The 27,436-nt window shown below is 39.2% G+C and overlaps 1 protein-coding gene across 4 annotated transcripts; it reads left to right on the top strand.

Annotated features, from left to right (window-relative positions):
- The first annotated feature begins 52 nt into the window (after nucleotides 1–52).
- DNAJB14 (DnaJ heat shock protein family (Hsp40) member B14) lies at nucleotides 53–27,345 on the top strand. Of its 4 annotated transcripts, XM_059844172.1 has the most exons (10): nucleotides 241–378; nucleotides 2,056–2,186; nucleotides 2,399–2,527; nucleotides 5,965–6,139; nucleotides 15,014–15,159; nucleotides 18,142–18,327; nucleotides 18,672–18,766; nucleotides 19,420–19,529; nucleotides 20,733–20,905; nucleotides 22,583–27,345. In XM_059844172.1, the coding sequence occupies exons 4-10, from the start codon at nucleotides 5,982–5,984 to the stop codon at nucleotides 22,705–22,707; spliced, it is 993 nt and encodes a 330-aa protein (XP_059700155.1). In that variant the 5' UTR covers nucleotides 241–378; nucleotides 2,056–2,186; nucleotides 2,399–2,527; nucleotides 5,965–5,981; the 3' UTR covers nucleotides 22,708–27,345. The 4 variants fall into 4 exon arrangements, 3 of the variants coding, with proteins under 3 accessions (XP_059700153.1, XP_059700155.1, XP_059700154.1); XM_059844171.1 differs by lacking the exon at nucleotides 2,399–2,527; XM_059844170.1 differs by lacking the exons at nucleotides 2,056–2,186; nucleotides 2,399–2,527 and having other exon boundaries at nucleotides 63–378.
- Nucleotides 27,346–27,436: the final 91 nt, after the last annotated feature.

The raw sequence follows: 27,436 nt of genomic DNA, 5'->3' as shown, positions 1-27,436 counted from the left end.
CGGGCGGGCGGGGCGGCGCATGCGCGGCGGGGCCCGGAAGGGGCGGCCGGGCTGGCGCCGGTGCGAGCGCCGCGCTGGGGCTGCGGCAGCGCCGGGGCAGCGGCGGGATGAGCCCTGCGGAGTGAGCGCAGCCCCGCCTGACGCCCCGCGCCGCTCTCGGCGCCTCCGCCCCGCCCGCCTCCGCTCTGGCTTCGGGCCCCTTCTCTCTGCGCTGCGGCGGGCGGAGGCGGCGGAAGGAGAAGCCCATGGAGGGGAACCGGGACGAGGCCGAGAAGTGCATCGGGATCGCGCGGGAGGCGCTGGAGGCCGGGAACCGCGACCGCGCCCTCCGCTTCCTGAACAAGGCGCAGAAGCTCTACCCGACCGAGACGGCCCGAGGTGAAGCCCGGCCCCCTCCCCGCTCCCGGTGCCCGGGACGAGCCCGGACCGACCGCGAGGCCCGCAGGAGGGCGGAGGCGGGGGGGGCCTCCCCCGGGGGGGCCGTGCAGGCCGAGGCCAGCGGGACCCGGCCCAAAGGCAGCCCGGGGGCTCTGGCGGGGTGCGCGGCTCGCCTGGGAGAGGAGTGTGTGCCCAGGGGCAGCGCTCGGGGCAGGTGCCTTCCCCCGCCAGTGCATGACTCTGGCGTCAGGCGCTGCGGAGGAGTGGGTTTACCTCCCCCGGTGCCAGCGGGAATCTCCCAGGGCCGACCCAGCTCCTCGCCTGCATTCCCTCTCCTCCCTACAGCCATCAGTAAAAGCGCAGCCGTACAGACGAGGTTTAGCCCCGATTAACATCAGGACATCTCAGGCCCCAGGCCGAGACAGGCTGGGTTGGCTTCTTTTCTGTCACTGTGAATCACCCCTCTCTAACAGTTTGCAATGAGAGCTGCATCTCCAGAGTGGACCGTGTCTTCATTCTCTAATATACTTGTGTTTTGCGTTTTCTTGGGTTTGGTTCCCTTTTGGTTGTACAGCAGCCCCGTAGGAATTGCACCCGGGTTTACCTTTGCTAAAGAAAATAGAATATGTGGCACCCCCAAGACGTAATTAGCTCTCCTGACTATTCCATACTAAAACAAAAAAAATTTTAGCAACCTTTTAGCAGAAAGTGTTTAGAAATAATTGTTTCAAAGGAAGAGTAGTAAGGTTTCAGTGTATGTAGAACTGTTACCTGTCTTGGAGCCTTTCTGTCACACAGTGCCAGAAGTCAGCTCAAAACACCTTTGGATGCAGCAGGGACTTGTTGCGTTCCTCTGGTTCTCACTTACGTGGTGTGTGCTGTGCAAGGAGTAGGAACAACTTCTGTGCCCTGTACCACTTAAAAGGCCTCAACATTTGCCATTTCTGCTGTGGAAGTCTGAGGCCAAATCTTGACTGGAAGTTGCTGTGAGGAGATGCAGTGAACATTTTTGGGCCTCTTATCTCCTGACTTCTTCTTATATGCAAACAATAAATGAAGACTTCACTGGCGCTTTTCTTTTTTAAGTAGTGTTTAATTTTTTCAAGTGTTTGTTTTTTCTCCTGCAAGACAGCATGGATGTTGCCATATTCCCCTAAATTTCTGTGGCTTGAGAACATGACATGCATGAAAATACTTGGAGCTTTTTGGAATCTGTGTTGTTCAGGAGGCAGGAAGGCAGAGGATTTCAATTCAGCTTCTTTCACCAAGGAGAGCAAATAGCTTCGTCTGCTTCACACAGCTTGTTATCATCTTATATCTCAAAGAATTACAGTAGCTTTCAGGAAAAAATCTGACTTGTTTGGAGCATTTTTTTTTTTTTTTTTTTAAGTAGGACTGCCACTACATAACCACCATTATAAAGTATTCAGTGCAAGAAATAGATGGCTAATTAGGCTATTGTCTGTAGGACACTTGTTTTATTCACTGTGGAAATTAGCAAAGTCATTCACAAATGAGGTACAAACCTGGGGAAAAGAATTTGGCCTTTTGGTAGTGGGCTGTAATCTGGGGAAAGTCTCCTTAAAAAGCTTCACAGAATTTCTGTGTGATGTTAAATAAGTCAGTTCACACCGTTTCCATTAGTGACCAGCTAATTGTTTGTGCTTCATTTTTCAGGTATTCAGCTTGAAACAAGGGCCTGATTTGTGGAACTGGTGGGCAGTTAAAGCTCCATCTGAAGCTAAAGAGAATTGCAGATGCCCTAATACCACTGAAAAAGTTCAGGCCCTAGGCCTGATTTGAACTAGGTACTTAGAAATTAGGGGACTCTGTAAACTTCTAATATCTCTGTGCTTCAGTTTTCTGTCTGTGGAGGTTGTTAAATCTTCTAAAGTTATCACATTTCCTCCCAAAACACCACCAACTCAATGAATTTATTTTGGTTTTAAAGTTTGAGGCACTTAAATGGCCCTCCTGAAAGTGCAGTAAAGTGCAAGGACACAGACTGTCTCTTTTTCAGGTTCTGGAAGGGCTGCAATAATTTACAACTGGCATTTTACACTAAGAACAAATTAAATTGCTTTCATTGGCATCTTTTAGTTGGGGGTCCACTTGAAGAAAAGAATCAAACCTGCAATTCATAATTCAGGTAATCAAAAATGTGTCATAGCACATACCAGAGAGAAAGAAGCAATTAAGGTTTTCTGGGCCCATTTAGTTCTAACACAAATTCTCATTTTACAGTCATAATGTGTTGGGTTTTTATGGTGTTAGGACAATGTGGTGCAGCTCCAGTTGCCTCTCTGCTCACTTATTTTTCCCTGGAGTGTGGGTTGGAAGGTAGTTGAACTAATTTCTCCCTGAAGTTGCAGATTGTTCGTGTGCTGTACCTTTGGTATCGTTTTGAGAACAATTGCCCACCATTTCACAAACAAAGTTGTCAGTCGTAAAAGCAATGAGAATGGTAATGCTGAATCTTTTACTGGTGGGAGCTTCCTCCTCCTGATGTTGTAGTGGAGTGCAAAAGGGCAGAGAATAGGTTTTAACTATTGTCTCTAAAACAATGCTATGTGTGATCTGCTTTTGGCAACATTTACATTTAAAGGGCATTCAGCACTAGTTCAGTCATCAGTGAAGTTTAGTTTTGCTAAACAAAGGCTGCCTCAAATACGCTGACTGCAGCAGTGCTATTTTAAGGCTTTACTAGTGTGAAATATAAGGGCAGTGCTTATTTAATGATACTGAGCTAATAACTTCATAGTAGCAGTGTCCATATTGATGTCATTCTTTCCTAGAAAATCGTTTGATTTTGGTTTTTACTAATGATTCTTCTTGAAACTGAACAGAACCTAACTGCTTGTCTGGAAAAGATTTTTTAGAGTGAGTTTAAAGATAACAAAGGACAAGGTGTCCCTTTCAAACTTAGGTTCCCTTTTGTTTGAAGGCAGGAAAACAATGTTAAGGAAAACTTTATTTTTTCAGTGCTTCTTAAGATTTTCTTGCCCCGTTTCTGATGCTGCCTCTAAAAACATATTTTTTGGGAGCATGTCAGTTTGATTTTTAGGGTGTTGCATTAGGACAAATTCTGAATTAAACAGAATTCTTCCATTAGTGAAAGTGGGGGGGAGGGGGGGGTCATGTTCAATGCATAATGGAATCAAATGTAGTCCAAGGATCTTTCATTCAACAGCAGGTAATAGTACACACAAGAGAGGCTTCAGACACACTCAGAGATAAGACTCGTTGTCTTACCTGCTAACAAAATATATCTTTGGTTCCCCGTATGCTGTATTTTGAAATACTAGATGCACAGTGAAAGTTTTCTTAAATGCAGAGTTAGTATTGCATTCTAACAGCTGCTTTTACCACCAGCAATTCATGGAAGAGTCAGAGTATTTTCTGAATATCTAAACTGTATCTTCTATTTGAAGGAAACAATGGCCCCATACCCTTTGTGTGGTTTTCTTTTTCAGTGTAGGACAATAGCATGTTTGTGTACGCTGTGTCCTGCTATTTTAAGAAGCTCACACTGATATATTTGAATTTTATTTTTTTAAGCATCCTGCATTGTATTCTCAGCAATGCAGCTCCATTATGAGGTCTGAGAAGGGGATTAGGAAATAGTGATGTTTAAAGTATACTGCAACCAAACCTATTCATTAAGAGACTTAGAGCCATGCTTGCTGTGAAGAAACACTGGATGTTAAAAATGCAAACTGTTGCCCGTGCCTGCGTTTCTGCCATTTCTGCTCCCACAGATTCTGCATAAATGTTGGGGCAGGGATGAGAAATTTCTAGAACAATACCAATATAAAAGGAGGAACTGCAAAACTTTGAGTAAGCATCTTTTCAAGAAGGCCACATGTTCAGTAGGATTCTATGCGATGCCATTGTTAAATGTCATACTTACTGGATAGAAAGATAATTATTTTTTTGTTTTGCTTTCCGGTTGCACTTCTTTGGAGCACATTCAGACTGAATGTGCTCCATTCCCAGGGCACTGTCTGTTCAAAGCTCAGTTCTTGATTAGCTCTTAATCTGCAGATCTGGTCACCTCGTTGGAGTTGTTACTTCATTTACCTCAGAACTTCATATGCGACAACAGAGGATATTAGAATAAAGTATTGCAAATATTGACTATGTCCTTCAGTTCTAGTCCATAATGCAACTGTAGCTCTCCTGTTTTCAAGCTCCAGATTTCATTTGTAGTGAGAGCGTGCCTTCATTTACAACTAGACATCTAAAGCTTAGTTGTTTCCTTATATCTGCTGTAAAGAGCCTGATCTGATCAATCCATGAGGCTTGCTGAGGCAGGCGGAGGGCAGGACTGGCTCTGAAGTCAGCTGACTGACTCGTTCTGGCTGAGTGTAGCTATTCACTAATAAGTGAATGTAAAAGTAAATACTGGGGAGCTTTTAAGAAGTGGTGGCCCTCCTTTTCAACAAAGCTCCACTTTCTTTTCTTCCTGTGATACACAAGCTATGATGTGTAGGATCCCAGTTTTCTGCTGCTCTAAGAAAGACCGTGCTAAGCAGAGGAGAATTTTTTTTTTCATTTAAGAGAAAATTCTTAAGGATTCTTCCCACTGCCTTTCTAGAAGAAAGTGCTGTGCTTTCACAGTGCATGGGACATTTTTCCTTAGCATTTTTTATTAGTGCATTTTTAATGCAAATAGTAATTCATTTTCTTTATTAAACAAATTTAGCCTATGTAGTTTGCCTTGTTGCTCTGAAGGAATCTGTTTTCAGGAAAGGTGGACTATTTAATAATCTTTGGTCTATATTATACTTTGTGTGCAGTCCATTGTGTTAGAATGGTATTGTTTCTGATTCATTGGTAAGACAGGTACCCCCAAAATACAGGCTTATATACAGAAAGAAAAACTGGACTTTGTGTATAATGCTTATTAAAACTGCTAAATTTGAGATCTGCTGGAACATGGAATGAAAGAACATTTCAAGAACTAGCAGAAGCCAACTGGTTTTCAAGATTCAGGTCTTGAGCTGGGTGTGCTTGGCTGGTCCTTGGCTGGTTGTGGCATTTTAACAGTGGTTTGAATTTCAGCTGATATTGCCTGGAAGGAATAGAGCATCAGTTTGTGGCAGTAATGACTCAGGTTACAGATAGGTATGTACTGTAGGAGCTGAAATGTGCTGGAGATGGGCTTGATGTCTGTGTGGAATAATTTGTACTTTCTATAGAGTGTAAGATTAGTTCCTCTTCTTCAATTTGCAGTTGCTTATTCAGGTGTTCAGATGTTTTCACCCCAAGGCACAGGTTCAGTGCCGCTTAAAAACATCTAGAAATAAAGCACCTGGACAAATTCTCTCCAGTGTTACATTACCTTGGCAGAGATGGATGGGAGGAGTCTGGTCACTAATTTTGAAACACTTTTCCATAGTTTTGCCACGAAAAGGAATTGTTAGACTGGCTGCAGAAACATTTGTGACACAAAGTGGTGATCAGTAAGGAAGGAGGATGTAGCAGTTAGTCTTGTCATGTGATGCTCTCATCTGAGATACTTGAGAGCCCTGACTTATTCACTAATACCTTTAATGATACTATGATATACTGTTGTTTTTATAGTTTTGTTGGAAGCTATTATGAAGAATGGAAGTACTGCTGGGGGAGGCGCTTACTGCCGAAAACCAGCCAGTAACAGTGATCAAAGTAAGCCCAACAGCACGAAGGACAGCAATGCATCTGCTGCAGGTGAAAGTGGAAAAGGCTACAGCAAAGACCAAATGGAAGGAGTATTAAGGTATGCCTTAAATATGTCACTGCTTTTCATTCTGTGTATTATCTACTTACCCTTTCAACTCTGTCATCTAAAGGAGCCACAGGAAGTTTGAGGTTAGCTCAGAGGGGTTACTTGTACTGAACTTTGACTGGAAGGAGGAGTTTTGCTGGTTTTAAACACCAAATAAGACACTGTCACTTTTTGCAACAAAGATGCTACTCCTTTCTTCATACTATTAAGGCTACTTTATGGAAAAATAATACTCAAAATAGTTATTGAGTAGATCTCATGGTAAATGGAAAAAGTTATGAAAATTCTGTTGTACAGCTTACAGGACAGTGTTTCTATTCAATATTTTTATACTAAAGATACACGGTCACTCCTAAAGTTTATTTTCAAGCTAATCTTGCTGTACAGGCTGGTCTTAGACAAATGTTAAAATTATTTTGGTTTGAATGTAAAGGTGTCTGAGAAGCACTGGAACGCATCGTCTGAGTTGCTGTATAAACTCTGCTTAGTGGAGCTTGATAGTATTAAGATGAGGTGACTTCAGGAAAGGATGTGGGAAAAGAAACAAAGGTCAATAAAAATGCCCTTTTGAGGCAAGTAAGTCTCAAGTCATGTTATTATTGCCTACTTGCTGGCTGTAGGAGCAAGAAAAATATTGTTTCATAGGTGCCTGGGTTTCTGCTAAAGAAATATGGATATAGCAAGGAAATTGCACAGCTCAAACCCCGGTATTTTCACATAAGCCTAGCCCAAATATTTTCAAGGGAGCTTGAAGGGAAATCAAGAGGTCCCTGTCTCATAGTTTGTGTGTATTGGATGTAGTGCATAACAGAAATTGGGGGGGGGGGTGCCAGTTTGTGTGCATCTGTGAAATGTATGTTATTGTTGATAGAATCTTGGATCTTCCTGAATTTCAGTAATCTGTTCAGCTGTGCTAACAGTGAGGAAGGAAGTAGTTTTTTCTTTGTTGATACAGAAGCTCTACACTCAGGCAGGTAGACAGCAGCAGCTCTCACATGGTTATCCTCTTGGTGTTATTTACTAGTGCTTTTCATTTACCATCATCTCTGCTTAATTAATATTATTACCTTTTGTGATACATCTAAAGTAAAACCTGGATAAGCCTGTATGTTTTTGTTAAAATGATTGTAGATTGTGTGCTTGTACACACATGTGTGAGACAAAATATCCAGAAAGAAGTCCTCTGTAAATGTGGCTTAGGTCAAAATAAGACATGTCACATACTCCCAAAAAGCTGCTGCAAGGAGGGCTGTCTTGGTGCCAATAGTCACTCACCTGTGACGTGCCATTCTGAGCTGCAGTCTGCTTCGACATCAGGCTCCCTGCAAGATCAGTCTGTTTGTTTGTTTTAGCAGAAGGTACCTTACCTACTTTGTCTGGACTGAAATGGTGTTGTAGAGCTAGCTTTTTTCTCTGGTAGGCTTTTGTGGTATTGGGTATTGCTTTCTTGAAGGGATTTGTTAGATGCTATATAAGCTTAATCCAGTTTGTTGAGATCAGGCCCAGAGTCAGGGCTGTTCAAGAATCGCACATTGAGAATAATCTTGATGCAACGTTGATTCAAGAATATTGAATGTTGAATATAGAGTTTTAAAACCTACCAAGATCTTTGCAAAATAAGTGATTGTAATACCTTACAGAACAACCCATGTTCGTTTGTTTAACATATCACTTAAAACAATGTCTTCACCTTTGCTTGGGGAATGCTGCCATCCTTTAATACAGCACTTCATGAACCTTTAGAGAGAGATGAATTTTTTGTTTAGATGTGGAGTGATCAACAGAGCAAGTTTTGAGTTCATGTTGAAAGTTTTGAAATGTTTGTCATGTTATTATTTAGTGACATAAACCACTTAAAAAATTTGTGGTTAAGAATTAAAAAAACATGTGTGCCTTGCCAAGGAGAGCAGAATTAAATACAAACAATGGCCTAAAACTAAATAGAAAAATATAACACATTCAGCGATGATAACTGAGAGAAAGTTAATGTTTAAACCACAGTGAGAATGAGCTGTCCAGTTGGAAACATGACAGACAGCATATGATATTGCTTCAGTCAGGCCCCAGATTTTTCCAATTAAATGAAACATGCCCCTTTGGGGAGGGTATTCTTTAGAGAATAGAGTTTGTCACCACCATATGCTTCTGCTGTTCCGCAGTGGAATGGTTTTCAGATGTTTGAATTGGTTAAAGAAATTGTGTGTGAAAAGAGGTGGTTTTAAACAGTATTTCATGCCAGTAGTTGTCTTTTTTTTCCATAAGGGAAGAAGTTTATAGACAGCAAGGTAGCAAAACCTCCAGACTTCAATGAATTCTGACACTCAGCATGGACGCTGGACAAATAGAGTGTTTTGCGTGTGCATTATTCGAAAAGTCATTATCCTCAAATATTCTGAACCAATAACTTCCACTTTCAGCTACACTTCCACGCCGTTTCCAGTGCTTTTGTTGTAAGCTTTACTGACCTGTCAGGGCGACTGGCTCTGAGCTTCCTGGCTTGGATCACTGATTAAAGTTCCTGGAATTGTACAGCTATCTTGAATTTGCTTGTGACAGCAGATTTAAGAAGCACAGTGAGGATATGCTTGAAGCAATGTAACTAATTTAGCTTCATTAATTTTCATCAGGGTTACTCTAGTAATGTGAGTAGCTGTGAGTACAAACAAGCACCTCTGTGCTGGCTTCATTTTTTCCACATACACAGGGGACACTGATCACTAGCAAGTTACCATAACAGTTCTGCTCAACAGAGAGAGGCGTAAGATGTAACATATTTCCTTTGATTGCATAAGTGCTGGGTAATGCTGCTCTTTGTGGGAGCTGTGCTTGCTATTTCAGTGTGACAGTTTGAAGGTTGAGAGATACCGCAGCACTTTGTTGCTTTTAAGTGGAAATGCTTTGAAAATCCCATTTGTAGGGATTTTACCTACAAATGCATCTGCATCTTTTTCTTAATGATTCTTACCTTGTCACTGAGAACTGGATCAAGTTGCCTTAACACCCTTATGTGACCTGCATCTGGGAGATATTGACAGGAAACTAGCAGAAATATGCTAGGACCCACAGGAGACTTAATGCCTTCTTAGAGCAAGTGCCCTAGAAGTCTCTAGGCAACTGAAAGCTACGCAAGCAATGTCAGCCTAAGACAAGTGTGTGAGAATCATGTGACAAAAAGATCAGGCATTTTCATGTTGTATGTTTTATACAGGGTCTCTTTAAATTATCTTAGAATGCACATGGTGTTTGACCTCTTTGGTCTCTTTTTTTTTTAGTCAATAAGCCATAGCACGGATTCCATATTGCCTTTTTGACATCTGAAAGAAAACTGCCATGACTAGTAGTATGCTAAATTTGCATTGTTGTGTTGTGAAAACTGTGATAGAATACTGCTTTTCCTGCCTTGCCAGTGCCTGCTTCTTGGAAGAAAGCACAAGAATCAAGTTTTATTTGGATTTTTGAGACAGAATCAAACCAAACGAATGGAGGCATGAGTTCTGTAGAAACCTTGCAAGGCAGGATTAAGTGTTATCGAGTAGTAGTCAGGAATAATCAGTAGCTTGATTTGAATTCATATAGTGAACCAAAAAATTGCCTCTACACACTTCATGGATCAAAGTAGGAGTATAAGTTGAGTGACTGACTTTTTCCAAGCATTCTGCTGACACTTTCGCAAATCCAGCAAAAAGAGAGATATTGGTTCTTTTCTAGCATAGTGTCAAGAAGATAATTAATTGGAAGTGGATTAATAAGAGCAATCAGTATGTGTTAAAAAAAAAAAAAACACCAAAGCAAGGAAATCAGGGCATGCCTTTAATTAGGCTGTAGAAATGCCATGAATTGTTGAAATATCCAGTTGAATGGTTTAGAAATTAAGGTAGAAATCATAGTCATAGAGCCTGTCACAGAAAAGTGATGGAGAAGACACAATGGACTTAGTCAGAAAGCTCATAACTAAAATAAAATATTAAATAAAATCTGGAGAAAAGTATGCTGATGTAAATGCTGCCTTGACTATTTCATATAATACACACAGTAGAAACAAACTGATCAGGTACATTCAAGAGCAAGGTAGTAAGACAAGCACCCTAATGTGTTGCTGAATCTGTCAGTGCAACAGAAGTCTGAGAGTTCTGCTGCATTTGTTTCAGAAACTAGGGATATGCTGGTACCAGCGTGAGTTCCTTGACAATGCTGTGACCTTCTCTTCCCAATCTAGAGCACTTCTTTCAGCCCATGTTTGTCACCCAAACTGTGACTGACACATTCCCAGCTCAGCTGCAAGATACCATTTGCATCAGGCTCTCTGGCATAATTTGAAATTTGACCTGTATAGATTTTGGTCTACATTTTACTGTGTTTTTCTGCTCAACTCTAGGATCTGAAGTCAGAATAGCTTCCTCTTGCTGGATTCTTTGTCACTAACATTCACATTGCTGCTCACTGCTGCTCAGTTCAGATTACCATTGGGAGAAATAATTGTGGCCCCCTTGACATACTTCTGGTTGAAGTATTTGTCTTTTGTGCTATTCCTGTGAGGCTTTGGAAGATCCTTTGAAATACCTCATCATACTCCAAATTTCATGATTGTGCATTGCTGCAGGTATTTGATACAGTAAGGCAAGCATCTCTGATAGGTTTTGTTAATCTGATAAAAGCTGGCAGTGCTGACCTAATCTGAATTGTAGATTTGAAAAGTGATCTGACAAGCACAGCATTAAGATCACATCCTTTCATAGTCACAGGAGAGCCAGTGGTGGCAGCCCTAAGGTTTCTGCAGGTGATAAGAGCCGTTCAGGACCTGAAGGGCTTCCTCTGCTGTCAGCCATCAGAGCATGGGGAGGAGCCCAGCATCCAGCAGAGTTGTTGGTGCTGCAGTTTGAAGCTGGCTGACCAGTTCTACTGCAAGTGCCTTGTCAGCTGCAAGCTGGGATAGTGGAGCTTTGCAAGTTGTGATGAGATACCTCTGTCAACAGATTGGGCATGAATGTAGGCCATCACTTGCTCTCCTGCAGTTTGGGAAGTCTATTCTGTAAAAGATGTTATTTCAGGAACAGCCAGCAAATCTGTTAATCAGAAGGACAGTGCCAAGGTGTTGGCAGGGGACTAAGAATTCAACAAGGAGAGAAATAACAGAAATAATTTGATAGTAATTCAGATACAGAAGTGGTCCAACCAGAAATGAAAAGTACAAGAAAAGCAATTCACAAAAAACCAAAACCCCAAGCAAAGTATCAGTGAAAACACCAAACTTCAAATAAGCCAGAAATAAAGAACAACAAAAATAACCCATTCAATACAAAATGGGCAGTTAGTAAGCAAGTGATGTGTACATTAGAATTTTAAAAGGAAATGACTGTGTGGAGTTTATGTATGCAAGAAAAGTAGCAGTAGGAACTGCAGTGCCTTAAGGGTAGCAAGACCAAACAAACAACAATTTGAAATGCAGCATTCAGGAAGCTGTTCAGGCTGAGAGTGTTGCAGAGGTTTCAGGTGCAGTTAAAAGCCAGCAGTAACATCAGTGATGGAGCTTTTCCAGAACCTCCACTGATTTTACCCTTAATTTTTCCCTGCCTTTACTGGCTGATTCTTGTGCCCTGTAGTAAGAGAAAATTGAGAAAGGAGTGGATCCTTCCATCCACCTGCCTTCCCATGACAAATCTCCACAGAATAATTCAGTGGTGCAGGTGAAGGTTTCTGGCTGAATGAGGATTGTCAGGTCAGTCCACTAAAGTAAAGAGGTGAGGAATATGTCCAAAAATGTCTGCATCTTCTGAGGGACCAGGATCAAATTGTCCATGGCTTCCAACAGCTTCCAGCAGCTGGAGAGAAATTTCTCATCAGGAGAGTTTTGAGGAAAGTAGACTTGGAGCATCTCTTAAAGGATGAGGAGGGATGGGGCATCTGAGGCTGTGTGCTGGGGCATCTGAGAGTGGGCTGTGTGGTCCAGCAGTGTTACAGAAGCCTTGTGGCTGCACAGCCATGTGTGACCTGAGTCCTGGTGACCCCACACTTGTCCTGTGATAAACTGACTTACCAGCTTCCATTTGTGATGCATTAAAGTTTTACTTCTCAGGAGTACATCGCAAACACTGATAACTTTGTTTAACTGGAAAACTCCTTCTAATCATCTTTGCTTGTCCCATCATCCCCAGTGCAAGTTTTGGTGCAGAACTCACATGAACTCAGCTGAGGGGGGAAAAACAGAGGTGTTATCCTGTTATTATTGCAATCATAATTTTGCTCCGTCAGAAACCTCCTGGCAAAAGTCACTGACTCCCTCCCAGGAGGAAACTGCATTAACCAGATGCTGGCAACTTACAGTCCAGGTGGTTTTTGCCTTGAGGTGGCCAAGCAATGGTGTAAAACTGTTGGCTAATGGCAGAGTGTGGCAAGGGCTTCATAGCATAAGGTCACTGCTGAAAATTCCAGGCTTAGGTATGGTTTTTGGCCCCTGTGCATTTGTAAGAGCATTTAATATGTTTTAGCTTTAAAGCTTGATCTGCCTAATCCAAAGTCCTGCTAAACTGCAAAATTTCCGTATGTATATGCATGTTCCACATTGTGTTTGTAGAATTTTTCATTTACCACTAGGAAAGACTTGCAAAGAAAAAAGAGAAACGTGTTATACCTCAGCTGAACACATTTCTCAATAATAACAATACCTCATTTGTGGGCCAGGTTCAGGATAGCTGTTGCATGGAGGTGATTGCATTAATCCTTTAGATCTTTTGGTAGATACCCACCATTTCTGCTTCTCCTTTGAGGGTCATCCACTGTGGAACATCCACTGGTTGTGAACAGGAGGGAGCTCTCAAGTGGATTTTGGGGAGTTAAAAGTACAGGTTGGCATCTGTTGCATTGTTCTTTTTTTTTTCCCCCCAATATTTCTCCTTTTGGCATCCTAGAGTTGTAAAATGAATGTATATTGCAAATAAATAAACTTCCCTGTTGGTGTTTTTTTTTTTCATGAAAAATGACGATATGCTGTTGAGGGAGAGAGTTGTTGGGGATGCACAGTGCTTAAAAACAAATGAATAAATGTTTAACACCAGAGTTCTAATGCTAAAACAATAACAGCTTTGCTAAATGTTGATGGCTTGCTATGTAATTTTATATCAACCAAAGTTCTGAGGAGATTGGCCCACAAACAGATAGTTCAGAAACAATTTTTAAAGAGAACTTAGATTGGATGCTGAGATAGCAATTTCATGAAATAAAAGCCTAATTTGATACTGTTAGACATTTAAATAAAGCTACCTGTTCTTGGTACAGTTCATAAGTCATCTTGGCATTGAGGCTATGGATTAAGGGATCTGTACACTACCACACTTCTTTCTGCTTGTACAGATTGCAAAAAAAAAAAGTTTCCAGTACTCAGGAGTATAATTTAATGTATTTTCTTTCCACCCTTTCTTGGTGGATTCACTGTGTTCTTTTTAGTTAGCTCTATCAGCTTCCTAATTGGACCTTATTAAATGTTACTTCAATATAATGAGCTATATTTATTTCACAGGATGTTTGTGTTGGCAGCTGCCTGCATACATTCAGTTCAGTGCTCTTGTGAGCATTACACCGAGGCTTCCATAAAAGCTTCTGTATTTGAACACAGGAAAGAGGATCCCTCAAATGAAACTTGATTTGATCAATCTGGGAAGTAGGACGGACCACACATGATGGTGTGGTTGTACTTGTGATGCTCACATTCCCTTAATTACAGGATTCTCATTCCATGAGAATGCCAAAGGCTTGCTTGCCCCCTTGTTTTCCACAGGGCTGCCCTGTGTATAATCTTGGAAACATTAAACCCAAATTTATGTAGACATTTGTGCATGTAAAAGAATGCAGATACAATTACAGCCATGGGAAGAGACTCACATGAAGCTTTTAAAGTATTTTTGGATGTAATTTCTGTTTCTTGCTCAGACCAGCCCATTTCTTTTGGCATGCACCCCGTGTCAGTGTGCCTCATTTCTGCAGTGCAAGTTTGGAATTCAGCCTTTTCTTTCTGAATTTTTACCCAAGTAACTTGGTCTGATTGTTAAGCTGTATTTACTGGTTTGATCAGTTCTTCCTGCCCACAAAGAATAAATGTTCTCACTTTTTCTCTAAGTGCTCTTTCTTTCTTTTGGGGTATTGCGAAGTATACTAAATCATTACATCATTTCCAGATTTTGCTTTTCCTGTCTGGGTTAGACAGCCTACAAAAAGAATATTTCTGAGGTTTGAGTTTTAAAAAAATGCTACACTTGATTATATGAGATAAGCTAAATATGTAATTGCTGGAGCTGATAGTGGGATTTTGAGTATACATAAACACTTACAGAAAGATTGTTAGGATCCAGGTGCATTCCTAGCAGCAGAAGTATTCTCACATGTTTTATTCCCTGAAAAGTGAATGCTTGAGTGATGGTATGATTAGACTTTAGTTTGGAGAAAGGGAGGTGCTTGTTTTATATCCTTCTTACTGAAGTGCATTTGCTGTTTACAGTCAAAACACGTTTTCCTACCTGCTAGTTGTGCAAAGTAAATTTGGAACATTCTTTTTATGCATTATTAACAGCAATATTAGTGTAATTGTGGATGAGGAAATGCTACAGTAGTTGCAAACTGAAACCTTTTCTTACAACTGTGATAGTTCTACAGTAGAAGTAAAACAAATTTACATAATAAGCTCAATAGTGAGTTTATTATGAAAAAATGACATTCTTTGTTTCTAGAGTGGATATTTAAAAAATAATTTATATTGAAAGCAAAAGATGTAATATAATGCACCAGTGTAGTGTATGACCTCATTCACAGGTGTGTGTTAACCCATTACTTTTACATCTTTGTGCTTGCAATATTTTACATCATTTTCTTTTGCAGTATAAAGAAATGTAAAAATTATTATGAAGTCCTTGGAGTGTCAAAGGATGCAGGTGAAGAAGACCTAAAGAAGGCTTATAGAAAACTTGCTTTGAAATTCCACCCAGACAAAAACCATGCACCTGGAGCAACAGAGGCTTTTAAAAGTAAAACACCATTTTTACTTTAAATTTATTTTATGATTAAACTTCAAATCCAAATATTTGTCTACATTGATTGCTTGTATTTTTACAAATGTAAATGTGTTTTTTAGCTGTTGTTGGACTGACATTTTTATTCAAGAAAATATTTGACCTTTGTTATATTAGAAGTATAGATAAATAACATGGACTTTGGCAGTAGGGCTTGTTTTCAGAAAACTGACTGTAATGTTCAGTACAGGGAGTAAATACTTAATCTGTGAAACCCAATTGTACTTTTTTATTGTTGTTGACTTAATGTAGTCATTGAATTTTATTGCCTTGGATCTTTACTGTACTTGAGCTAGAAAAAAAAGCAATCCTTAATAGCAAAATGCAGTTTTTTCTGAATCACGTGCCACACTAAGTTGCCTCTTCCTTAGAATTTCTTGTATTTCTGTAGTTTTACTATTTTTTCTGCGTAAAAACACCTGAGTTCAATCATGGCCTTACTAGTAGTTGCCTTTGACCATTTTTTAGGTAAAATTTATAGTCTGACTTGACCTTATTTAAGGCTGCCCAGCTTAGCCCTACACAAGGGAAGTTATTGAAGAAAAGCCTTTTAAAGAAAACCACAGCTTCATATCAGATGAAGGAAAATGTGAATCTGTAAGAAATGATAATGCATAAACAATCTGATCATGGTACATCTTTTTATTTTTTTCCTGTGTGAGGTTTACATGCAGACATTTGAAAAAATCATTCGGATAAAACACTTAAATTGGGGAGGGGAAAAAAAAGTCCTGAGCAAGACTTCTGATACAGACTTTAAGAGGTAATTATAATAATATATTAACAATTCCAGATGAAAAGTAGATACAGCAGAGCAGGAAGGTTGATTGCTATTGATTTATTTAATACAGCTATGTGATGTCTTTATCTAAAAGATACTATTCCTATAAAATTGTCTCAGGCCCTGGAAATAAAATAGTTCTTCCTTGTTAATAGCATTTCATATAAATAATCTTTAAAATGTTAAAAATCAGCTTCTTAGTATTTTTTTTAATGTGAGCACTTTATACAAGTCTAATTTCTTCAGCTGAATTTCACTTTCTGGTTTTTAACTAGATGAGTAAATGAACAGAAAATTTTATAGGGGAATCTCATTGACCAAAAATTATTTAATGACAACTAGCATTTTCTTGCATTGAAATTATTGTAATCCTTTTGTATGGCTGAGTAAATGTATGGTTTAGTTTTCCTTTAAAGATATCTGATCAGTTTCTGACATCCATCTGAGAAAAGGAGTTTATAACAATAGTTTTTATTTCATAATAATGCTTTATTTTGAGGAAAGGTCACAGTATAAAACAGAATTGCATTTCACGATAGGTAAGGTGCTTAGATCTTGACCAACCTAATACTACTCTTGTATTGAACTGAGCAGTCTTACCGAAGTGAATTTTAAATCAAAAAGTTTGTGCAAATGTAATAACTCCTGCCATCTTTTATCAATTTAATCAAAAATCTTTCTTTTGAAACTTTTGAGCAGTGGCTTTTTTTTTTCATTTTTATGTCCTTTTTGAAAAGAAAATTATATTGTAATCAAATCTGTTGTGAATTAGCACCAGATAATCAAGAGCAAGTAACAAACAGGCATATTGTGACAGTAGGGTAACTCCACTTTATGTGCAGTCACCTGATTTATCGCTCTTAGTTTTTAATTCTTGGGAAAATCTAAATTTTTACTACCAATTTTATCCTTGTACTGAGCAACAGAACAATATTTGATGTCAGTTTGTAACATGCTTCAGTTCAAAATACAGGCTTCATTTCTTTGGGTTTTCACCTCCACTTAAAGGAATTGCTTAGGTTTTTTCCTAAGGGCATCTTAAAATACATGTAGCTAAAACTCATTAACTTTTGCTTAGATTGGATAACATTAAAAATATTCATTATAAAGCCACAGTCTTATTTGCCTGTGTTGAAGTTATAATGTTGCACCTTCCACGAACTTTTGATGACTGATGACTTTTCAACACTGAAAATCATAATCCCTGGGCCTTGGGTTGTTGGCTGCAAAAGAGCTCTTTTGTTGGAGAGGCCTGGAGGAGAGAGTAGAGAGAAAGGCAGAAAGGGTTTAATGAAGATCTGACTGAGTGAAGATTGTTCATCAAGTGGCATCACAAACTTTCCATCAATCTACCAGATCATTATGTCTGTGCACAGCAAGAAAAAAACTTCTGAAGTCAGCAGTATATGTGGGTTTTCTTGCTGATATTTTCTATGCTTACCTAAGTGAGGTTTTTTTTCCTTTCTGCTGCCAAAATGAAAGCTGTTCATTTGTGATACCATAGCATAAACAGGGACAAGCATCCAGGCCAGGCCCTCCAAACACTGAGGTCACGTTGACCGCCCGAGGAACACACACATTCCTGTCACGCATGCATATTCTACTCCTCAGGTTACATCATGCAGAACTTTGTGTTATTACTGTAACCCACAAATACCTTCAGAAGCATGAAGAAAAATACACTCACACTCTTGTAGACAATGAAGTTGGTGCATTCCAAGAAATGCCCACTTACCAAATGAAACCAAAGAAAACCTGCTGAGTCCATGATGGTTTTTAAAGCTAGCTGCCAGAGCAAACTGCAGTTACTCAGCTCCAGAGTCTCATTGTAATGCTTGATGCTTTTTTTGTAACTGCAGTGAGAGAGAACATTTCCACAAGGGTAGGTGTTCCTCTAGAAAAGGAAACAAAGCTCCCCTGCCTTCTGCCTTGTTTAACAGGATAAAAGGCCTTTGGATAGCGGTGGTGGGAAACGTTGTGGAAGCTATTCTAAGAAAAGTGGAGATGTTTCTGGACCTTGTTCTACTGTAGCTGTTTTGTAACATACAGTAAATTGCATCGTTTGCTGCCTATTTTTGACTTTGAAATTACAATTTTCATGCTGGAATAGCTTTTATCATGCATTTATGGGAGTTGTGTTTTATTCCTTGCTTCAGAAATCGGCAATGCGTATGCTGTGCTGAGTAATCCAGAGAAACGAAAGCAGTATGACCTTACAGGCAGTGAAGAGCAAACTTGCAATCACCCTAGCAATGGCAGATTCAACTTCCATAGAGGTTGTGAGGCAGATATTACTCCAGAGGATCTGTTCAACATGTTTTTTGGAGGGGCCTTTCCAACAGGTATTTGTATATATCAGCATAATTGTCGAGACATACTGCCCTGAGTGGCATTAGAGTTTATGATGTTATAAAATAGTAGAATAATTCCAGTCAGCCTTGATCCCCAGCTCTACAATGTGCATCAGTTTATTTTTCCCTCCAGTGTTGCTAAATCCCAAAAATGTCAGTTCTTTGGGATTACTATCATACAGCCTAAAATACTTTAAGCAACTTTAAAATTTCGAGATACCTTAACGTCATTTTATGTCTGTTGTGCAGTAATGTAAAGTGCTTTATGTTGTTTCTGTACTGACCTCTAAATAGTGTTTTTGTACATGTTTTAAATGTGGATGTTCCTTCCTCAGGTAGTGTACACTCATTTTCTAATGGTCGTGCTGGCTACAGCCATCCAAATCAGCACCGTCAGAGTGGGCACGAGAGGGAGGAAGAGAGGGGTGATGTAAGTTTAAGCACCATTGGCTTTAACCTACAAAATTTGCTTTCAGTATTGTGATTGTACAGGAGCTCTGCACTGTAGAGGAGGATTTGTACCTGCCAGTTGAGTATTTTAAACTTCAGTGGGTGGTTCGCTTACTGACTGGTAAATAGGCATGCAAATTTGAGAAGGTAATAGCCTGGTTTTGCAAACCTGATGTTGTATGTCACTCTCTTACTGGTGACTAGGTATTATTAACCTATATATGCCACTAATTGTGGCCACTAATCCTTGTAGTCATTGAAAAATTTATTTGGGCTGAGGTAAGAATTGAACTTATGGCTCAGTATTCACCTACATGAATTATCTCTAGTCCTGTATAATCACATATCACTGTATAGATGAGACCAAATCATGGCATACAGTGCAGCTGAATCCAGCTTTGATGTGATAGTTGCTTGTGTTACATGCTAACCCATGAACTCCTGCAGCTCGAGCACTGTGTGAATATTGTGTATGCATTTGAAAGTTCAGATAATACCACAGTGTTTGCTGTTACTGTTTTCCTAGCAGCTTTTGAGGCTTAAAGCAAAAAGTCACACTTAGCAATAAGTATTGTCAGATTTACCTGTTTGCTTGATGAATTATGAAATACCTGAATCTGCTTTTTTCCTTAGGGAGGTTTCTCTATGGTCATTCAGTTGATGCCTATTATTGTGTTGATCTTTGTCTCCTTGTTGAGCCAGTTGATGGTTTCTAACCCTCCTTACGCCTTATACCCACGATCGTAAGTAATGATTAATTACATCACCTTAAAGCAGAGGGGAAGGTATTGTAATCACCCTCTCCCACTTAGAAGCATTGTGGAGAGTCTTCCATTAGTTGATCTTTGATTTCCCACAGTGAAGAAAGAGAGGGAAGGTGTAGATGAAGCAGAACAAAAACTTCAGGTGCAAAGAACATGCTATAAGAATATAATGGAGAAAAGAGGTCAGCAGTACCTGGAGTTCAGGAGGTCTAGTACAAGGCAGTGGGTCCATGCAACATGGCATGTTGCAAAGGTATTTGCATCTCCAACATAGTTAATCAAAACCTGAAATCTTCTAAGGCTCATTACTCTTTTGGGGGTAATCTGTGTTTGTAGAAGGTGAAGAACTTGAAAGCAACTTTCTCATCCTCATTTAAGTGTTAAACAGATGATGGCTGGGAAGATTGTCTGTTCTTTGCTTCATTCTAGGTGATAGTAAAATCTTCTTTTTCTTGTGCAGAATTCTACTTGTGAAACTTACCTGTTTCATACAGTAGGATATTTAAACCTTTTTTTCTTGTGAGAAATAAGTGACTTGAATCAAGCGTGCAGCTAGCTGGTAGGAATAGCCCACTTACTGCACTGGTTTTAAAGAGCCCTAGTTCCTTGCAGAGCCCCACAACAGAAAGGTTTCTTTTCTCCTGTTTTTCAAAGTTCTCTATTTCTGGAGTAGGATGTTTTTCCCTTCTGCAACTAAGCTGTTGTAATGCTTAGAAAAGCTTTTCTGCCAAAATGCTTGCATCTGGTCTTTGATTTTTAATCTACAGAATGCCAGCAGGAAAATGAATTTATCAGGGCTGGCAGCAAACACTTCGGAATGGAGATGCTGCACTGGGTTGCTACAGAATAGTAACCTGTTTCTGTTGAGTTTGAATGTAATTTTCTATTATTAAAACTTTTCTTTGGCTAAAGAGGTATGAAATAAGTGTCTTAGTAAAGTGGATTTTTTTTGAGATCAATTGTTTAAGCAGCAGAAGTTTAATGTTTAGGTAAATGCAATAATTTTATTCTCTAGCAGATTATAGAGCCATTCTTTTAATTATTCGTCTTGAAATGGCAAATTTGGGAATGTGCTGGTACTATTCTGTAAGGGCAATATTTTTTTAAAGTCTATTTGTGGTGTAAAAACAATAATCAAATTAATATTTACTCTTTCTCTCCCCCCTGCCTCCTTTTGTGCAGAAGTACAGGGCAGACCATAAAAATGCAGACAGAAAATTTGGGTGTTATTTATTATGTCAATAAGGACTTCAGAAATGAATACAAAGGAGTGTCGTTACAGAAAGTGGAAAAGAGCGTGGAAGAAGATTATGTATCCAACATTCGTAATAACTGTTGGAAAGAGAGGCAACAAAGTAAGTTTGGTAATATGTGCAATTTCATGAAGTCATGCACTACTATAAAAATAAATTGCCTGAGGCAAGAAGGAAGTGCTTGTATTATTACAATATCTCAATGCAAAAGTAAGTGTAAGGTCCCCTGCTGTTTCTCACTTTAAAACTGTCCCCAGTGCACTTAGCTTTTGATTTTACTCAGTGATCTAACAACCATTTGCAAATTATCAGCAATTTTAACCTGCTGCCTTATTAGCTGTGACCATTTCTCAGAAAATTAAAGACTACACTAAATTGATAATGACAAAGCTTTTGTCCTTAACTCACTGCCATTTCTAAGAATTCTCATGTCTTCCACATTACTTTATCATGGCAATAGCTCATTTCCCTAGGTGCTTTTATACAAGTAAATAAATAAACCAGAAGCTTACATAGGTGTTTCCAGAGAGATGAAAAAATAATCTGCCTTGGACCACAGTACATACAAATACTGCTTTTCCAGGCAACCAGGGACAGGCAGCACATCCTGTAAAACAAGGGGGTTTAGTTTGCCATCTGTTTCTCTGGTCTAGTATTATACAATGAGTTACTTCTTTTCAGAAACCTAGAATTTGGTGTTAAAGCATAAGAATACTGAAGAGCACCACCAGCCTTATCTAAATCAGCATCAATTTTAACCAGTTATTCTGTTAACTGTGACCATTTTGTGAGCTCTGTGGGAACGGCACTGCTAAAATTACATCAGTGTTGAAACCAGATGGTTTTAACTTTTCAGGTGGTGAGCTTCAGTCATAGAAAACTGGAAAAATAATTCATTCATGAGCTGTCACTAAACTGACCAGAAGCAAATAGAATGTAATTCTCTGAGTCAGATCACATGTTCCTGTCCAGCTTTAGTCTCTGCAGTCCAGTTGTTTGGTACTTGTAATTTATCAGGTTGTGAAAACTGCCCAAACTGATTTTGAGTAAGAGGCTCCTAATGGTTTTGCTTTTTCTTTTCTGATTATAGAAACAGCTGATTTTGTGGTTTTATGGATTTAAAATATCTGTTGTGTCTTAAATCTCCTTGACAGTTAAAATCTATCCGGGGTTAATTGATGTTAAGGAATGTCTTGCATTTTGAGTTGAAATGACAAAAAAGATTTTGCAGAATTTCAATGCTCAGTGATGTCAAGCTGTTGAGCTCCTGTATAATACAGAGAGCTTTTAATTATTAATAGCTTTGAACACTGACAATCTGAATTAGCATTAGTTGAAGTAAAGGGCTTAACATGAAGATTGGATTTTTTGGGGCACAGGCAAGATGCTAGAGGTATCAATAACAATGCAGGATCACTGAGAGTGGCCTATATTTGTAATGTTTAATGAGGTCTGACAGAAGTAGTAGGGGATTTTCTGATATTTTTTTGTCGGGGATTGCTAGGATGTGTTTGTTTCTTGTTAATCAGATACTGCTGTATGAGCTCTGAGGGAGCTGGAAGGCTGATACAGCTTTTCCTGCTCAAAAAGATGGAATTGTTACAAAGATCCAGCAAAGGAAAACTGTTGCAGTACTGTTTCTGTGGTGTCTGATGAAAGTTAAAATAGAGAGAAGGAAAAAAGGGCAAGGGTTAAAACCTGAGGTGTTTTGTACAACTCTGTCATGTGCCAAGTATTCAGTCTGTAACCAAAAAAATCTTTTCTCTTTTCTCCTTAAAGAAACAGACTTACTTTATGCAGCAAAAGTTTATCGAGACGACCGCCTCCGAAAGAAAGCAGAGTCCATGTCCATGGAGAACTGCAAAGAACTAGAACGGCTGACCAGCCTCTACCGAGGAGAATGAGCTACAGTTACACACACATCTTACCTATGCTGTTATCTCTCCTGAAACTGAGAAGAGCTTTAGTTTCACCATGGATGCTGGAAAAGAGGGTGGATGTAAAACTCTACTGTGTAGCTGTTTCCAGAAACCTTATGCTGAAATATCATTTAACGGCTTCTTTACCTACTGTGAAATATAGGTAACTTTAATTGTTTAGATTTTACTTCAAAGCTTCTGTGAATTCTTTCAGCAGAGAGAATAGCTCAGAAAGGATGCTATACTTGTAGAGACTTAGTCATAGTGGTTCTCCTCTAACATATTTGCCATGTAAATATCTGTGGAAAGAACTCTTTGTGTATATATGAGTTAAATGACTTTCTATTTAAAAATCTCAGAAATTTAGTTCCATACTACATTTTGTCTCACTGATGGAATAAATAGTATGATTACATCACTCCTATTCAGATGTCAAGTGTGTGGAGTTGAAACAATAATTTTTAATATTTTATCTCTAACTCTATGTAAAATCTTCTAGGTTTACCACTTAGAGGAACTTGGTATTTTTAAATATAATGGCATATATTCCTAAATATCTGTTGGGGTAAATTGATCTGGTGTAGAGTAGCAGTTTAGCTGTTGTAGTTTTTTAGCATTTCTAAGCAATGCTGAGAAAAATAAGAACTACACTAATCTCTTTTGAAAGTAAATATTTGCAAATGCTGTACAGACCATTATAAACATTGCTTTTAGTACTTGCAACAGTTTACAGCAGCTCTACCATTTGGTATTCCAGTAGTAGTAAGTCCATACGTACGGTTAACATGCATCCATAGCTTCCTTAATTTTCACTGGAAAGGTAGAGGAAAACATGCAACACTAAACACAAATAAAAAGGCAACCTTTTTTTTTTTTTCCTGGCAGGCTTCCATTTTCTTACTACTTTTTTATTTCAAGCTAGGTCCCAATTCTGATTCCTCAATGGGCACCGCAAGTGGAACAGGGAAATTTTGCTAAGGACAAGCAATGTGCCTTTCAACCCTTTTGCCAACTATTTAAATGCTTTCCTGCTTTGCAGTGTGCTCCTATGGTCAGAACCCTATCACTTGTCAGAAGAGGTAGGGTATGGTTTTTTTGGGACCAGAATGTAGCTGGACTGACTTGTAGAAATGAGCAAGCCTACTGTTTGGCTCCTGCATAGAAGATCATGTAACTCAGTGGCCTGGAAATGGAAACTATATGTAGCCACACCTGCTGATGCAAAGAGGTGTTCTGAAGCAGCTAAGTACAATGTACTTAAAGTTTATCAAAGTATGTTGAAAATGTTTTTAGGTTCAGTAGCTGATGTTTTTTACATTTTAACAGTGTTATGCAGGGGAAAAATTCTTGTATTTGAGAATGCCAGATAGCTTGTATTATGGGCAATATATTTTGTTTGAGAAAACTGCTATCTTTGAACAATGCTGTCAGTTCATGTGGAGCCAAATATTTCTCCTAAACTGAAAATTTAAATACTTTGTCTGACTTCACTGCAATTCCTGTTGTTCTACAGCAGGATATGACTTTACTAAATGCTATTACTCCAAGTGACCCAGAAAACATTTTGCATATATCCCTTTTCCAAATTGTCCCAGTGGAAATGTCTTCTTTTGGATTGGTGTAACATGAGACTGGCTGCAGGCTTTTAACTAAGCAGCTAAACCAGCATTCAAGGTGGACATAAAAGCCTGGGGCACAAAACAGAACTAAAAGTTGCTGAAACAACAACAACAACAAAAAAGGGTTGCTGTACTGAATGTCCTTGCTATGACTACAGTAAAAGGGTTCAGATGTAATGGAAAGGCATCCAGTTGTTTGAAATATGCAATCAAAATCTATGGAGAAGACCAGATTCCCCAGATTTTGTAACTGTCCAGAATGTATTGTAATTATATTAATGAAAACAAACTATCAAAGTACATCCTGGTACTCCTGTGTCTTCTTAAAAGAAGAAAGTTGTTCCAAAGGCTTTAACAAGTACTTGGGCTTTCCTGTTTACAAACGAGCTTGCAAGTGATCCTTTAGTTAACAGGAAAAAGGATCTATAACACATTTATCAGATATTGGAACTGTGAAGTCAGAGTGAACAGATGGTCTTAGCAAAGCTGCCTATAATAATCCTATGGGCTGTGTCTGCCCTGCAGCCACTTCTGGTGCAGGTGAGAAGTGGGGAAAGGGATGGATGCTGAGCTGTGTCAGCTTGGTCCCATTGCTATCAGTTCTTCTGCAAACCGGAATGATGTGCTGGCTGTGCCAGCACACAGACATCCCAGAAGGTTAAAAGTGAGACCTAGAATGCAACATTTCATTTGACTACCTATTGCAATTAGCACTTTCTGAGAAGGAAATAATATGTTTATACTGATGGAAGTATGCTGCTTAGCATTTAACAGATTAAATAGTTGCACACTTTGAAATGTAGTAATGTGCAAAAGGATGCTGTGATTTCCTGTGGCATAAAGATTAAGCTGCTCTAAATATGGCCTGCAAAAATTCTTTTAATATTTCAAGTGGGTGTTTTTCTCCTCATGATTGTTGCTTTCTTTCCTCAACTCTGAAGGGTTTTTTTCTTCAGAAATGTCAATATCTTCCCGGGATTTGTTGAGGGAATCTGCTGGAAAGTTCAGAAATCATTTTCTCATGAGCAAAATGCAAATTGAAGAGGGTGGAATACTTAAATCTTTTCAGATGACCTTTCTTCAGAAGGCAAAGTTCCCAGTAAAATAAGATATTGGAAAGAAGAGGGGAAAACAAAACTGTTTTTTAACAGCCTGACTAAAAATCCCTCAACATTTTAGCTACCTGCTCCTTACTGTTTTTATTTAGTCATTACCTTTAATTTAATCTAAAGATAGCACAAGCATGGGTTCTTGGTTATATCCTTTAAAAGGGCAGGCAGAAAAGCCCTGCAAAAAGAGAAAAATCTTGGCATGACTCTGACATAGCCTAATGAAAAAAGGAGGTGATTTGCATCTGCTGAAATATAACATCAATATGTGTTCTATTTATGGAGCATCCTGAGTCACAAGCAAGTTCAGTGTTCACTGTTTGATGAACATTTCCCTACAAGTTCTCTGTTTGGGTAAAACAAGTATAAATTGGAATTTTTTACTTTTTTTTAAACGGTCTTTTTTCTTTTACAAGTTTCCAAGAAATGGTAGAACATTACAGCACTAAAAATGTAACAGATGCATTTAAATAGACAGCAGAGACAACTTTAAATAATAAATATTTTAATATAATTTTGTAACAAATGCTGTAAAAGGATTAAAATGGGAGGGCAAGAATATTTTTTAAGGTTGTTTGTTCATAAATTTCATTCACCCTTAAGCAGTTGTTATTCTGACTTCTTGTAGCTCTTTTTGTCAAATAGAAGGGAAGTGCAATAGTAAAAGCATTTTGTTTTTTTAAAAAGCAGGTAATATTAAATTAAATTCCTGAAGCTATAAGTTACATATAATGTAAGAAATAGAGGAAAGAGCTAGGCCATTTGTTGTGGTTTAGCCTTGGCCATGACCCCAGCACCCTGCAGCCAGCTGCTCCCGCCCCCACAGCGCCACGGGAGGAGAACCGAACTCAGGTAAAACCTCTGCGCTGAGATGGCAGCGGTTTAGTCAGCGAAACAAAATCAGATAGCAATGATCAACAGCAATGAAAAGGGAGACAAGGGAGAGAGGAATAAACCCCAAGAAACAGAAGTGATGCCCAGCACAATTGCTCACCACGCTCTGACCCATGCCCAGTCTGTCCCTGACGAGCAGTCAGCAGCTCCTGTCCAGCCTCCCCAGTTTGTACACTGACCATGAGATGCTCCATGGATTGGAATATCCACTTGGCACATTCAGGTTTGCTGCCCTAGCCATGTTTCCTCCCAGCTTCTTGTGTACCTGCTCACTGCCAGAGCATGGGAAACTGAAAAATCCTGGATTTAGGGTAAGCACTGCTCAGCAACAGCCCAAGTATCAGTGTGTTACCAACATTATTCCCATACTGAATCCAAAGCACAGCACTGTACCAGCTGCTAGGAAGAAAAGTAGCTCCCCTATCCCAGCTGAAAGCAGGACACTGTTATAAACTATACTTCCCATACTGCTCAGTCTGGCAGGAATTAGGTTTGAGTATTGGGCTTCTCCACATTTTTAGGAATAATATTAAAATGCACTGTTTAGTTATGATGTTATCCTTCATGCAGAATACACTTCTCCCTTCAGTACTGGTTTATTCCATGTGCAGAATGACTGTAGTTGGGATGGGAGGATAAATTCCCATTAACAGCAATACAGGAGCCATCTCATAGATGCTTTTGCATAGCTTTTATTCAAAATGTGACAGGGAAATAAGTAAAATTTATTACTGAGCATCATGGCTGCAAATAAAAAAAGTTGCATTTTTAAACATTTTTAGTGTATAGCAGGGAATATTTTAATGAATGAGAAGACCAAGGTTGTCCCAGGTAGCATTTTCAAAATACTACCAGAAGCTCATATGATGATTTTATGGGGTTCTCTTTTAAGTATCTCTCTAATATGACCAAGTCCTTATCAAATTGCTGTGTGTGCATGGCTTGGATTAAGAAGGAGGTATGGATTCTCAGTATTCAAATAAATTTGTTCTTTTGAATGACCTTTTCCTCTCTTACTTGAAAAAAGTGGCTTATCTCTGTTTCAGGCTTTTTGAAAATTTCGCTGGAAGTTCAGAAACACTAGCAAGTGAT

The sequence above is a fragment of the Haemorhous mexicanus genome, chromosome 4 (genome assembly GCF_027477595.1).
Source record: "Haemorhous mexicanus isolate bHaeMex1 chromosome 4, bHaeMex1.pri, whole genome shotgun sequence".
Lineage (NCBI taxonomy): Eukaryota > Metazoa > Chordata > Aves > Passeriformes > Fringillidae > Haemorhous > Haemorhous mexicanus.
The sequence above is the reverse complement of the archived record's forward strand: the minus strand, read 5'-3'. Positions and strand labels throughout refer to the sequence as shown.

What these genes read in the sequence shown, in the direction of transcription:
- DNAJB14 (XM_059844170.1), top strand. Translation starts at nt 246, where the DNA reads ATGGAGGGGAACCGGGACGAGGCCGAGAAGTGCATCGGGATCGCGCGG. An exon ending in AGCAACAGAGGCTTTTAAAA is followed by an intron (nt 15,160 to 18,141) that starts GTAAAACACCAT and finishes TCCTTGCTTCAG; the next exon opens with AAATCGGCAATGCGTATGCT. An exon ending in TGGAGGGGCCTTTCCAACAG is followed by an intron (nt 18,328 to 18,671) that starts GTATTTGTATAT and finishes TTCCTTCCTCAG; the next exon opens with GTAGTGTACACTCATTTTCT.